Source organism: Liolophura sinensis, chromosome 13 (assembly GCF_032854445.1).
Source record: "Liolophura sinensis isolate JHLJ2023 chromosome 13, CUHK_Ljap_v2, whole genome shotgun sequence".
Lineage (NCBI taxonomy): Eukaryota > Metazoa > Mollusca > Polyplacophora > Chitonida > Chitonidae > Liolophura > Liolophura sinensis.
This window is the reverse complement of record NC_088307.1, coordinates 1,773,553-1,789,343: the sequence shown is the minus strand read 5'-3', so window position 1 is coordinate 1,789,343 and position 15,791 is coordinate 1,773,553. Positions and strand designations below refer to the sequence as shown.

At 41.1% G+C, this 15,791-nt stretch overlaps 1 protein-coding gene across 1 annotated transcript; it reads left to right on the top strand.

Moving 5' to 3' along the window:
• The first annotated feature begins 12,688 nt into the window (after positions 1–12,688).
• On the top strand, positions 12,689–15,539 carry LOC135480381 (toll-like receptor 4). Its single transcript, XM_064760209.1, has one exon. It carries the CDS (start codon positions 12,731–12,733, stop codon positions 15,446–15,448), a length of 2,718 nt encoding a protein of 905 aa, XP_064616279.1. The 5' UTR covers positions 12,689–12,730; the 3' UTR covers positions 15,449–15,539.
• The last annotated feature ends 252 nt before the right edge of the window (positions 15,540–15,791 follow it).

Genomic DNA, 15,791 nt, shown 5'->3' with positions numbered 1-15,791 from the left:
AGAGCAAAAACAAATAATGAAAATGAGTACTAGTCACAGTGTTAAGTTAAAACATGGTTGAACTCGTGTCGTGCCAGCCAGAGAGTAAATTTTGTCCTTTCCATTCAAAATAAATCCAACTCGTAAGATCTGATGACTTTGATTTAGGAGATGGATAACGTGTGACACTTGTACCATAAACGACTCTCTGAAAATACATCGGTACGCACATTTAGCACGTTACATGCCATTCTATCTGACCGATAACATCGCAGCACAGAGGGACAACCGCTTTTTTGTGTTGTTGTTGTTGTAACGGAAAGATTCTCTCGATCGTGGTGGATAATGACGGAGTCCTAAAGAAACACCTTACGGTAACCGACGATAGGCAGAATCCTTGTGAAGCTACTCACCTGATATTCATCATTAAAATGCTTTTTGTTTTTATTTTATCTGCAGAATTCAGTTCCCGCTTGGTTAGGAAGAGCTCTTGGTTTTCTAATCTACACAATAGGTGCTGCTTCGTAATTGTAATTGTAGGCCTAATTCTTTATTTGTTTATTAAGGATTTCCCACAGCTCTATAGCCACGAGGGGATCTTCTCAACAATAAAATCAACGTATATACATAAAATAACACAGACAACAAGGAGAATAAATTACATGTACATGTACAGAATAAAGTGATGGGAACAAAGAAAGATCAAAATCAAATCATATTACTGCTGGGCTTGAATGGTAAATCTACATGGGCATGTACAGATTTTAAGATCAATTGATTACTATTCACGCTTAGTTCAGGTTCTTTTATATTTACATTTGATACATGACTGATCGTCGATAATATTATATTTAAAGAGGTCACCGTGAAGAGCGCTCAGTCCCATTCTCATTCTACAGAGCACAATAGAGGGAAAGGTGTCAAATGAATTATACACAGATGTTAGATCACGGTTAATACTGTCTTGAGAGTACAAAAAGTTCTTAACTGTTTCCAATGAGGAGTTTTGGATGTGAACAGGCAATGAATTCCATTCTTGGTAGTCTTGGGAAAGAAGGAAGAAGAGAAAATCTGAGTTCGGCATTTATATAATCGAAATTGATGTCTATTTCTAAGATTGTAGGCATTTGTTTTGCTATTATATCTTTGAGATAGTAAGGTCTTTTGGTATGGAGGAGAGAGCCCATTGTCGATTTTATGAAAAAACAGAATGCGCTTGGATCTACGCCGACTGTATAAGGGTTCCCATTGTAGTTCAATTAAAAGAGATTGATATGAAGGCCGACGTAAGCCTCCAGTACATAACAATGCTGCTCGGCCTTGGACATTTTCCAATGGGTTGGATATTGTGCTCGCCTGACCCGACTAACAATACTCAATTTCATATTCCTTTTCTTAACTATAGCTCTTACATGCTCATTCCTTTTACCATAGTGTTGCAGAATGCAGAGATGTTTATGGGACGGATCGCTCTTCACATCTACGCATTCTAAATACAATCTTGGATGTGAGGGATTATTTTTCAATGATATTAAGAGATAAACAGTTTTGGTGGCATTAAATGACGCAAGCCATTGACTAGCCCAATTGGATAGACGTTCAAGATCACGATTAAGTTTAGCCTCAGATGTTGCTAAATCTAAAATTTCTTCAGACAAGGATGTGTTATCTGCAATATGTTAATTTTACATTCAATATCCATACTAATATCATTGACAAAAATTAAGAAGAGAAGTGGACCCAATACAGAGCCTTGTGGGACACCAGCATATATTGGATGAGTTTCGGGCTCGTTCAGGCAAACCTTAATTTTTCTGTCACGCAAATAATCTTTTAACCTTGCAAGTAGAGGATCTTCAATACCCAACTGCTCTAACTTAAACAGGAGACCATCATGCCAGACTTTATCAAATGCCTTACTGACATCTAAAAATAGTAAACAGGTGTCATTTCCACTGTCAAGACTTTTGTATATGTCATAAACAATTTTTGTAAGCTGGCATACAGTCGAATCCCAACGTTTAACTCCAGAGTTCTGTGGTATGAAAAGATTATTTGACATACAACACTCATACAGATGTTTATACACGACCTTCACCAAGACCTTAGAAAGAGAGGGTTGAAGGGACACTGGTCGATAATTAGAAACGTCATGTCTATCACCTTTTTTAAATACAGGGCAGACTTGAGAGAGCCTCCATGCTGCTGGAAAGACAGGAATAATTAAAAAGATTCTTTACGGAAGCTGCAATACAATCAGCAGAAATTTTAAGCCTGAAGTTGTTTATACAATCAGTACCTGAGGCTTTCCTTGTATTCAGAGTCTCAAACAAATGTTTAATCTCATTTTCACATGTGTGTACACAACTGAGACATGATTCTGTAACATACGTAAAAGGTGGTAAGACAGGTAATGTGTAGTGAGGGGCCAAATGAGATGCGAAAAATTTACAGAATTCATTCGCCTTTTCACTGCCATTTGACACGCTTTTGCCATTGACATCAAGAAGAAGAATAGGCGGTTTTGCTTTCGATCCTAGTAGAGATTTCATTATCGACCAGTATGTTTCTGTATCCAGCTGGGGCTTGGAGAGTTTACCTTTTATATAAGTCGAGTAACGCAGTATTGCTTGACGTTTAGCATTATTGGCCTCCCTTCTAGATATGTAATTTCGAAACTTATCCCATCGGACTTAGTAAGTTTGTATTTTTTGAAACAACGATTCCTCACTCGTATCTGATACCGAGCATCGTTGGTAATCCAAGGCTTGTCACCTGGTCTAATAGTGACTTTCTTATTCGGAACACATTCATTGCAACATGACAAAAACAAACTGTTCCAGACAAATAATTTGTCATTCACATGAGAGAAAATATTACCAACAGCATCAAATGGTGTAACAGAGAGAAGATTGCGCAGACCATACCAATCGGCCATTTAAAGTCCCACACATGTCTTACAAAAGCGTTTGGTTTATCTTTACATAAGATGTTTATAGTACAATAAATAGTACAATGGTCGAGATTAGCCATTGGTGACGCAACTCCGTAGGCAATTACATAACAAAAACAATCCGTTATAATTAAGTCCAATACATAAGCATCATCATCAGTATATCGAGTGGGTTCATTAATTAGTTAAAAAAGATTTTTCCCAGCTACCATATCATAAAGGCTCATTTTCAATTCGCTCATATATTCCCAGTGTAGACATCCATCATTAAAATCACCCATTATTAACATGGCATCGAGATTTTCTGTTAAGACTAAAGTTAAATTTTCTTCCAGATTACTTAAGAAAAGCTCACGTAAATGAGCCGGTTGTTTAGGTGGGCGGTAACATGATGCAATCAGCTTTCGTTATTCTGTTCCACCATTATCCACCATTCTCTAAATCCTTACGTCTAGTAATATTAAGTGAGTGAGTGAGTGCTTGGGGTTTAACGTCGAACTCAAGAGTTTTTCAGTCATATGACGACGAAGGAATCCTTAGGGTGCATGTACGTGTAATGTGCCTCCTTGTTGCAGGACGGATTTTCACCGCTCTTTTATTTTAGTGCTGCTTCACTGAGACGACTTACCGAAAGCAAGTAAGCCGCACCGCCCGAGCCATTATACTGATACGGGTCAACCAGTCGTTGCACTATCCCCTTCATGCTGAACGCCAAGCGAGGAAGTTACAACTTCCTCTTTTAAAGTCTTAGGTGTGACTCGATCAAGGATTTATCCTGGATCTACCAGTCCCGAAGCGGACGCTCTACCAAAGTAATATTAAGAGATTCCTTGCAATAAATTGCCACCCTTCCTCCGTGTCTGTCTCTGCCCTTTCTTTCTATACAATACCCATCTAGATTAACAGTATCATCAGGAATATCACCACTGAGCCAGGTTTCGCTCACACATATGACATCATAATTATATTAATTTGATAATACAATGGACATTTCATCTAAATTAAAATAAGACGACCGCTGATCATCACTTTGGGCAAATAAACTCTGGGACTTAAAATGTCAACAAGATAAATTGTGCTGATTTGGGGGTCCTGGGTTTCTATGTACATCACCACACCTCATTAAGATTGCCATATGTATAACTAACGAGTAATGCAGATTGCATAATGTACTCAGAACAGAAAAAATAAATATACCAGTAAGGGATTCAATTCCCAGGAATATAATTGGCATTCTTCAATTATTGTAAATAATTTTCGAAGATGTAAACTCACTTTATAACACATGTAATTATGCCATGCCCCAATTACCACTCTGAACAGACTTATGTTATCCATGATGTACCGGTAATAAACAAAGAGATAGCGAGTGAAAGCACATGCACGAAACTTTCACGTAAATACCCATTTCCTCAGACAAACACATAATGTACTTTTTCCAGATTATTAAATGTAACTGTAACTGTTGATCCAAAATACCATTATTTCTTGGTGAAATTAACCTAAATGATCCAACTTATTGTTCCCTTACAAAACAAAGTGACACAAAATAAAAACATAATACTATACACAGCATGAGTTAGGTCAATACCTAAAGTATGGCATAACAAAGGGAGGGTCAATTTACTATGAGGATCTAAAATTAAACACAAATAAAACTCACAGATTAAATTAGACCATCAATTCCTGCAGAGAGAACCTAGAGAGAAGAAACTGATGTTCATCAAAAGTTGATAAAGGAAATTGATAAATCTGACAGGTGTGGTATTTACATTGGGTTTTGATGATCCTGACCTGAAGACACATTAGGATGCCTGCTCTTAAAATAGAGCTATACTTGCATGTAGTTTACCATATCTGAGCAGGCTAAACATACACATGTATAGTCGCCTGTAGTAAGGTGTCTATTTAGGCATTACGTATGACAGGGAGTTCAGATTCGCTAAGCACCTGTTTCTTTTCAATATTTTCAGACATACGGAAAAAGATATTTCGATCGTATGACCACACACTATGCAGATTGCCTTGCTTTTTCAAGCTAAGCAGGGATTTATACAGGGCAGAACAACGCTTTGTCAGATCTTCATTCACAAAAATAGATGAAAGAGGAGGGGTATTTCGAAACACTTTTCGTGCAGATAGCAGTTCAGTTCTCTTACGATATGTGGCAAATTTGACAATGGCTTGATTCCTCTCTCTGCCAATAAAGTGTGACCTTGATGTGTCATTTTTCGAAATGTTTATATTTGCGGATTGGCCAATTCTACATCTACCGTACTCTCATTATCAAGCAATGTGTGTTAGTTCTCAAACAGTCTCGCCTGCTGTACTGCTCCGCTCTGTCGAGCGATATCTCACAGTTTACTTTGAGTTCGTTCAGTTCAGTTCAGTCCTTGTTTTACGTAGATCTGAATTTAGGTTTTGAACTTCTATGGTTAGCTTTCCAGTTTCATTATGATATTTTCCCTTCCATTTATCCTTCTCACACAGCTTTTCCATTGTCATTTTCAGGTAATTTCCCAGCGATGTAATTTTGGCGTCGCTTTCTCCCATAATTTCCATGACTTGCGTCATTGCTAATGTCACTGCTGCTAAATACTGTTCTCGAGGCGTTGTTGGATACGTTTGTCAACAACAAACCTACGTCCGTAGTTACGAGTTCCATTAATATTCATGTTTTTCAAGTAATTTCCTGCCAAGTGATTCCTGGGAATAAGGAAGTAGCTTTTGTAAGTAGCCTCATTTGTATGACTTCCAGAAAAGTTAATGCGGTCTGGTTATTTGCGTAGGGCACCTCAACATATTCTGATTATGATCTTGACACGATCTTATTGAAGGCTGTAAGACTGCAGATTTTTACTTGCTATGGCCAATGAAATCAGTTGTTAACGGTTAAGCTTTTGTGACAGCTTTCAGGTCGAGCACATAATCATTATGGCAGCCACATTAAAAAAGCTGTTACCAATGACAATAGATTCAGTTTAATTACAAAAACATACATAATAATACTAATTATACTGATAATGATAATGATGATGATGATGATGATGATAATGATGATGATGGTGGTGGTGGTTGTTATAACGTTCCACTGTCACGCCTGCACGCTATGAATTTCCCCAATATATGATATATGGACAATTCAGAGTATATATGTTAACTTTTGTTATCGGTTTAATCATGTATTTATTTTATTGGCGTTTATCACAATATACCGCCACGACAATGTCACTTCCCGACACTGTCACACCACGACGGTATCACGTGATGACGGTGTGCTTTCACAATGGTGTCACACCACGAGGATACATGTGTCATGTCACGACAGTGTCTCGTCACGCTGGTGTCCCATCACGACATCATCACGTGATGACGGTGTAACGTCACGATTGTGTCACGTCACAATGGTGTCCAATGACGAGTATGTCATATCACCGGTATGTGTCCCTTCACGATGGTGTCACGTACCTCGCGAGGGTGTCACGAGTCACGTCACGACAGTACGTGTCACATCACGACAGCATCACGTCATGGTGGCGTCAGGTCACGATGGTGTCGTGTCACGACAATGTTACCATAAAGAGGGCGTCACTCCACGATAGTCCCATCATGAATATGTCACGCCACGGTCGTATGACAGTACTGCAAGGCGGAAACTGTGACTGGTTACTCTTGTGACTGTTTGGTCTAAAGCCTAAATTTCGCTCTTTGCCAATCAGGTCGTATGTTCCAATCTAGCTCTAGCCAGGATTCGTCTGGAGCTTTATGTCAGGTGGTTTGTCAGCTGCATGCATGGCGAAGGGTTTTGTTAACTGCTAGCAAAGCTGGTGCACCAGTTTGCTTTGTCCACTGACCTTTTTGCCGTAAACGAAAACAAGTCTTGAGTAGGGTGTTCACCCTGTAGGTGATCCATCAACTATGGGTATACGGACCAAAGAAGTACAAGCATTGGTACTGGAACGAAAACACTGCGTTTTCGCGTATTGAATTACAAAGGACTGTAATGGTATGTGTCACTAAGTTAAAAAAAAGATCTTGCCCGAACTTTCGATCTTGCAAACTAAGATCCGGACCAGCAAGTAATCTGAATAGACAAAAGCACGCGGTAATTTAAAATCTCGTGAGAAAGCATATATTATCTAGGCTGAGAGCAAAAATAATGGTTCTGTACATTATCATATAATTATGAATTATGGCTGGGTCGGAGGGGGGGGGGATGGGGGACATGAGGCAAACAAATTCCTGGAACAAAAGAAGAGGCTCGAATGAAGCCGGAAGTATGATATATACAGTATTTACAACTGTGTTGCCTGGTTTAGTTGTACACAGACGTCCATGGGTAAGCAGGGACAGAAAGTGTAAATAGCATACGTATTCCCAAGTTCTCATGTCCAACTGCTATAAGAGGGCGACATACGTATACGTCAGAACGGACTATCTGCAAGGTATACATTAACACGGACTATCTGCAAGGTATACACCAGGACGGACTACTTGCAACGTATACACCAACCCGGACTATCTTCAAGGTATACATCAACACAGACTGTTTGCAACATCACCACAGACTATCTGCAAGGTACACACCAGCACGGACTATCTGCAAGCTATACATCAGCACAGATTATCTGCAAGGTATACATCAGCATAGACTATCTCCGAAGTATACATCAACAGGGACTATCTGCAAGGTATACATCAGCAAAGACTATCTGCAAGGTATACATCAACACGAAATATTTGCAAGATAAGACTTCCAATATCAGCGGGGGCCTCCGTGGCTCATTTGTTTAACGCGTTTGCGCAGCGTAATGGCCTGGGAGCCTCTTACGAATGTTGTCGCTGTGAGTTCAAGTCCAGCTCATGCTGGTTTTCTCTCCGGCCGCATGTGGGAAGGTCTAACAACAGCCTGCGGATGGTCGTGGGTTTCCCGGGCTCTGCCCAGTTTCCTCCCAACATATTGCTGGTCGCCGTCGTATAAGTGAAATATTCTTGAGTAAAAATACACCAATTCAATCAAATCAAATCCAAAATCAGCCCTTTTTTAACCCAATTCTGCTTAAGATATTGTGCTAGAGAACGTGTAATTTGTTACTACTTAACCATTTACATGTCTGCTTGTCTGGTACAGTAACTGGTGCTCGAGACAATCTATCGGCAGTAGTGAGGTTCTTACCTGTAGCGTGTTGAACTTCCTAGGTATATCTCATCAACCTCGTCCTGAAGCGTTAGATTCTGGGCGGCAGAGTATCCAACAGCTTGTTTTTCAACAGGGCCAGCAATGGCTTGTGACTAGTTTCTATCAAAAAGCTTTTTAGTCCAACAAGAAAGTCAACAAATTTCTAACACGCACACGTCCCTGCTAAAGCTTCTTTTTCCACATGGGCGAATCTTTGCTCTGTGGCCGTCATATATCAGGATGCGTTTACAAGTCTGCATTTATTTTTATCCTTGTAAAAAAGTACAGCACCCAATCCGTACGATGACAGGTTACAAGACACCTTTGTTGGTTTGTTTGCACTAGAGCTGAACTGACATCCTTTCTGATCTGAGTGAAAGCTTTCTTCTGTGGTTCACTCCAAGTCCAGTGGTTCTCTTTCACAAGTAACTCCCGCAAAGGCTTTGTTTTCTCTGATAAAGTAGGGATAAATTTTCCAACACGGTCGGCCATTCCTAACAATCGACGGACTTCCGTCACGGTTGTTGGTCTGGGAAAATTCTCGATCGCTGCAACTTTTTTAGGGTCTACAGCGACACCTTCTGCAGAAAAGTCCTGGAAAAGCTCATTCTGGTCGTGAAAAGACACACTTGTCATTAAGGGTGACTCATGCATCTTTTAGTTTCCGTAGAACTGTCTGAAACCTGTCGTCATGTTGTTCATTGTCTTTTCCTGATATGAGAACATCATCTATGTCACAAAAAAGTCCAGTAATACCATCTCCGAGCGGGGACATGATCGTGTAAAACCCTTCCGGGCCACTGGAAATGCCAAAGCAGAGGCGTTGGAAGCAATATCTCCCAAATGGAGTTATGAATATCATCAAAGACCGTGATGATTCATCAAGAACTTGGTAAAATCCACTATTACAGTTCAATTTGGAGAAAACAGTTGCTCTTGACAGCTGTACCAGTAATTGGTCTGTTGAGGGAAGTGGAAAGTACTCTCGAAGAACACTCTTGTTCAACTCGGTGAGATCCACGCACATTCTCGTTTGTCAGCTAGCCTTTGGTACGAGTGCCATCGGTGCACACAAAGGTGTTGGCTATTTAATGGGTCTAACGACACGCAAATGTTCCATTTGCACTGTGTCATTAATGGTAATGCAAGGCGTCTTGGTGACATTATGGCGAAAGGAACCGCGTCTTAAGCAAGTCGAGTCTTTCAACTTCAAAATACCCAGAACACAGCTTTGGGTAACGTTCTCTGTGTTTTGTCACCTGTGTTTTAAGTGACAACCGGATTCACACGCCGGAGTATTTCAAGCTCGGTAATTGCAGGCCGGCCTAACAAGGTTGCTGTAGACATTGTGCTACGTAAAAAGTCTGCGTGGTTGAATGTTTTGACGTGGTCAGTTTTGCAGTGAAATGTCCTAATACGGAAAGCTCTTTTCCACCAGGACCAAATAACTTCTTCAGCGAATTGTTAAGTTTCATTTTCAGACAGGGAGAAGGGTTTGACGTCTGCAACAGTGACTATGAAATCATCCAAATCGACACAGTCACATACATGTACTTTCACTTTAACATTCCACAGATCAGTGTTCTCATCACTTACAGGCCCAGCAATGCTATACTCTCATCTTCCTCAACTGCACGGAATGGACGTGAAGTAGGGCAAGGGACAGCGAAATGTCCCCGTTTGCGGCATTTATTACACTTGGCGTCCTGTGATGGACATTTGTCGTAGCTATGTGGTTGCCTTCCACCTTCCATGACAAGTCCTCCTCACTGACTTGTAGTTTTGCTTCCTGGTTCGTTGCTGTCCTTTGGGCTGATTACTATTTAGTCGGCTAACGTCGGCGACGGCTTCAGTGGCGCGTCCAGACATTGTCTTAGCCTGACTCCTAGAAGATTCCTAGGCTCTGCTGATTTTTACACATCGTGCCAGTGTGAGTTTTCTGTCTTCTAGAAGTTTGTCTCTCACACCAACAACTGTACGATCACTTAGCATTCTATCCTCCATCTGGCCAAAATTGCACATTTGTGTCAGTTTTCTCAGAGTGGCAAGGTACGAGTCAATTGTCTCAAACGATTCCTGACAACGTTTCTTGAACCTGTAGGCTTCATAAGCCTCGTGCGCTTCTCCAACGCAAAATTCCTCGAGTTTTCTAAGAACAGCGTCAATGTCACTTCGACCTTCATTGTCCGAAAATGGCAAACCGTCGTAAACTTCCATGGCACCCTCCTCGATACACGGTAACAGAGCTCCACATATATAATGAGATGTCTCTCTGTCTACCCGCGAGGGTACCTCATAATTCCTTTACTGGCGTTGAAATCTCCAGTCTGTTCACGATCTCCATTGGAAACGTCTAACTTGCCTGGAACAGGTATAAGTTGCACAAATATGGATGGAGAGACGTGATGTACGTTTCTACGGTTATCTCCCCTGAACGTGAATTCTACATCACATCCAGCACTTCTGAGACCATGTCGCGTTACCATGTGTTCAGCACTCAGCACGAATTGGCCCATCTATCTCTCAGTTAAATCCCCGATGGTGCGACGTGCCGCATGGAAGGTGTGGTGTTGTAGTGCCCACCTATATATGAAAGTATGATGACCCAATTCAGCAAATTCAAGAAAATAGACGAGCCAGTGCAAACAGGCTGCGATAATGAAGAACTCAAGCATTCACTATCTGCAAGTGTTAACTCTGTGTTTATATAAGGCAACACTCTGGAAATAATTGGTGCAGCGCAACCCAAATATGCACCTCCTACATAGTATCCATGTCGAGGAAAGGGGGATAAAAAGATTTTTTTTTTTTGGATTGTTGGTTTACGCCGTACTCAAGAATATTTCACTTATACGACGGCGGCCAGCATTATGGTGGGTGGAAACCGGGGAAAACCCACGACCATCCGCAGGTTGCTGGCAGACCTTCCCACGTACAGCCGGAGAGGAAGCCAGCATAAGCGGAGGGAGGGGACTTAAACATTTATGGGATCGGTAAAATCTAAACCTTGTAAATAATTTGGTCTGTCAGGCGTATAACGCTGGTATTAAAAACATCACTTCTATTGTGTCAATTTGGAATGTCAAGCGTGTCCAGTTAAATCTCCAAACTCTTCTTTCCTTGTTCTCCAAACTCCAGAACTGACCGATTTTCCAGTGCCCCTTCTGGTCCAATCTATACAGGCACAATGCTTCGGAGTTCCCGTTCGGAGGGATATCCAATCAAATAAATACCCGTAAATAATCAGTAGATTCGGGATAGCGCATATCTGGGCACTTTACTTGTCCGCGGCAATGGCTACCAGAGGATGCCGGTGAAAGATAACATAGGATGGTATAGGAAAATACACTGAGAGGTGATAATCCTAGTAATAATTCTTCTTGTCCAAACAAGCATATGAAATAGGAAAAGTATTCTAACTGCAGTTTCTTTGCAATAATATGGAAGTTCAAGATATCAATGTGTAGAGCTTGTGGTGTTACGTCTCACTAACAATAGGTAATTTTGGTGGCGAGTACAGCTGATCTTATAGACAGCTTAGACGACTGGCTAAAAGAAACAGACTGTTACTAGTATTTCTATTGTTACGCTCCTCATTAGTCTGGATGATAGCGGCCTTCTAGATAGCACAATTCTAGGGCTAGCCTTACAATTGTCTAGTCCTACAACATCGCTATACTTTAATTGACCGCACTGAAGCGTTTGGAGCGCCCCATCAAACTTATCCTCCGATTGTTCCGCCATATTTGGTTTCGCTTTGACGTAGATAGACTACATCTACTCTTGGGAAACGTCGAATGCCCCATCACCCATGCACCCATCCTTCCGCATCAAGTTTATTATTGCTGATCGGAATTCTATGAAAAATCTTTATGGACAGAGAAACCTGCAACAGTACGTTGGTATGTTCTAGGCGACCGAGTTAAATCAGTATTAAGCCTTGCGATTATTCACCCGGAACTTCCTTATTGGTTAATGGCTGGCATAATTATGTCTGTTTCCATGCATAGATTCAAACCGTGTACCATGCTAGAATATAAGTTGTCGATAACAAATATTTTTCTCAGTTGTGCTTTGATTGCGGCTGTTCATATACGTAAAGTGGCGATTTAATTCAAGAAGATAAGTATACAACCCCTAGCCCCGGGTTCGACCACATACTAAAGCAATTCACCCGACTCCAGAACGGCCTTATTGCTTGACGGCTGGTATACGAATATCTATTTCGACATAAAGGCCCTCAAAATGTCAACGGTTCATTTTCACCTCTCTGCAAACCATGCCTTAACTGTGCTAAATATACTGCAGCCAGATCGACCCAGTCACATGCAGTCACATCGACGTTGTGAGACGAAATCATGTTTATGGTTTCAAGCCTGTCTTGCAAAATTCCAATCTTAATTGTCTTTACTTGTCTAGAATGACCGAAAATGCTGTGTTGACATATTTATTATACAATCACATTAAAACAAAACAAAAGGTTTTGGACACAGACATTATCTTAGGTATTAAATGAAGTTAAAGTTTAGTTCAAATGTGTTTATAATTTCTTTTTTTTGTTTGTTTTCAGGCAAAGATCAGATAAAGTGTGTTTTCCTCTGTCTCCTGATGAAATAAGGATGTATGCAAAGACACAATTTACTTCACTGGCAGCTACGTCGATCTTGGCGCTCGTAGTTAGCGTCTTAGCAACAATAAACGTTTTAGCCAGCCACTCGGGCAACCTACCAGTGAGTTATGCGCGGAGTCAGAGAAAAACCACAGATCTCCACAACGATGGCAAAAACTGGAATGAGTTCAGGAAAACCAAAAGTATCGGCACCAAGTATGTAAGCATGACACTAAATCCACTGTGTTATTTGACTGGTACCTTTCCATGCCTTTGTGCTGTATCGTTAGGTGATGATGTCATTATAGACTGTTCGCACAGAAATCTAACATTTGTACCTAAAAACATCCCCCAGAATGTCACCGAGTTACTTCTCAGCTATAATAAGATTGAAACTCTTCCAAATGGTGTTTTTATGAGCTACCACTATCTACAATCACTGGACATCTCATACAACAACCTATCCTATTTGGGGTCAGGAGCGTTTGACGGATTACATCAACTGAGAACACTGCGTCTGGACGGAAATCCCTTCAAGATGTCCAACAAAACGTTTCCTGACGACGTATTCGACTCTCTTAAGGGTCTTGTTTTGTTAAGTTTAAAGTCTAACTTATACGTTGATGACCCCGAGATTCAATACCCGGATGTTGCCTTGGGTAAACTCTCTTCACTGGAGACGCTTCTAATCAATGGATTGTCGAACAAGACATTTGGAGAAGGCGTTCGCAATATGACATCACTTCAAACATTAGACCTTTCTTGGACATCTTCATTTAGGTCCATATCTAAAGATACATTTGTCAACTTCTGTGATGTTCCTTTGAAGAATTTATTGCTAAGCCACTGTGATCTGAGGTGGGTCCACAAAGAGGCTTTCACATATTTGCCAAACATCGACACTATTGACTACAGCTACAATAAGAAGCTGGAGATTAAAGGAGTGGGAATCAGCTTCTATGGTCTCCAGAACTCTACAATTCGGAAAATCGTGATGCAATGGGTTCATGCAAAATCATATATGACTGTTGTTAAGAAGGAGGACGTACAGTACATCAAGAACACGAACCTTGAGGAATTGCACGCAGAAAACAACACCATTGGCCAACTGGAGGAAGATGTACTTCTGCTTTTGCCGTTATCAATCAAAGTGCTCCGCGTGTCATGGAACAATATACAGACAAACATAAGGCAATTGTTTCACCTTTCACGGTTGAAAAGTTTCACTGAATTCGATGCGAGTTACCAGACAGTATTTTCTAGTGGAGCGTTCGGTAGAACGCCCAAGGCAGATCGTAAAATTGAATTTAACGAAACATCGCCAGAATTGCGTAAAATTCGCCTCAACACTTCGAGAACCAAAAACACAACAGGAAATCACGTGGATTTTGGCATAATTGTTCCTCCAAATTTATGGCTGGTGAACGTCAGTGATATGTACAAACTGCGTATGACCATCCCGTATTTTAAACTCATCAATTCAAGCCTCAGCCATTTGAATGTCGCTGACAACCTTTTGGACAAATGGATAGGTCCCGTCGAAGGTTCAGAGACACTTCTTCATCTTGATCTAACGGGCAATAATTGCTACGAAGTTTCAGAGACGTTTTTCGCCTATGCGACAAATCTGGAAACATTGCTCATCGGAAACAACAGACTCGGAAAAGACTTTAGCGAGAACACGTTTCATAATCTCACTAAACTAAATCGCCTGGACATAAACCACAATCAACTTGAAACGGTTGGGCGCAACTTGTTCTCAAGACTAACAAACCTCACTTATCTGAACTTGTCCGGAAATTACCTTTCGAACTGGAAAGCGAACATTTCCGGTCTAGTCAAACTTAGGAATCTAGATTTATCCAACAACAAACTAAAAGCTCTCCCTCTGTCATTATGTAGAGATCTTGATACTATCCACCAATTCTCCCCCATCCAAATTGACATCCATGGGAACAAACTTCAGTGCACCTGTAAAACGGAGTATTTCATAGAGTGGTTAACACAAACCAAAATTGACATCCGCAATTTAAATTCCACTTCCTGTACTCTGGAAAATGGCACAGTGTTATCTTTGTCAGGCAGCACATCCATTCTGAATCATCTTCAGCGGCACTGTCGATCTTACACTGTTCTAACTGGTGGATTATGCGCAGGTGTGGCTTTGTTCCTGATAATGGCGCTACTTGGAATCGTCCGCCGACATCGCTGGAAACTACGTTATCTGTTCTACATGGCGACTAACTGGCGAAAGAGAACGGGTTACCAGAGACTGGACACCGCCGAAGAGAATCCCTTTAGTTACGACATTTTTGTGTCTTATGAAGACTCGGATCGAACCTTCATCCGTGAACAGGTTATTCCCCGTCTGGAAAGGGACGCTGGCTTAAAACTCTGTGTAGACAAGAGAGATTTCATACCTGGACTCTATGTTACTGATAACATTCTACACGCCATACAGAACAGCAGGAAAACCGTGGTCTTCCTCTCTCGAAAATTCCTGAAGAGCAAATGGTGTGTGTACGAGATGAACATGGCTCGGATGGAGGCGATTCATAGCGGCAGAGACGTACTGGTGATGGTTCTGACAGAGAAAATACCGACCAGTCAACTTTCCGCTGATATTGTAGACGTCATTCACAACCAGACGTACATGGAGATGACGAACAACAGGTACGGCGAGGCGCTCTTCTGGGAGAGACTTGCCTCGGCCATTAAGGCTAACTAACCCATCCGGGTGATGGAAATCCGGGACCAAAGTTTAGCCTCTGCTGAATTCAACATTTTGAGGTCTCTAAAAATGGGAGCCTTAGGGAATAGACGCCAACCATATTCTAAGTGCTTCCATTTTTTGTAATTCTGAGTTTTGAAACGAACTCCTTTTGAGACTTCGTGTTTGTAACATGAGACCTGGAATTCCTTGTGCTGTTTTTGTAGGGAGTGAAATATTTACAGTGAACTAATTTCACCAGTTTTGTGTGACGAGGAGAAGCACATTGCGAAACAATGTCGACTGTTTTATTTTAATTCCTCAATAGCCCTTGACCCTAAACGGAAAGAGGAAGGCGTCT

Excerpts from the sequence above, each read along its gene's own strand:
- LOC135480381 (XM_064760209.1), top strand. The coding sequence starts at position 12,731 with ATGTATGCAAAGACACAATTTACTTCACTGGCAGCTACGTCGATCTTG.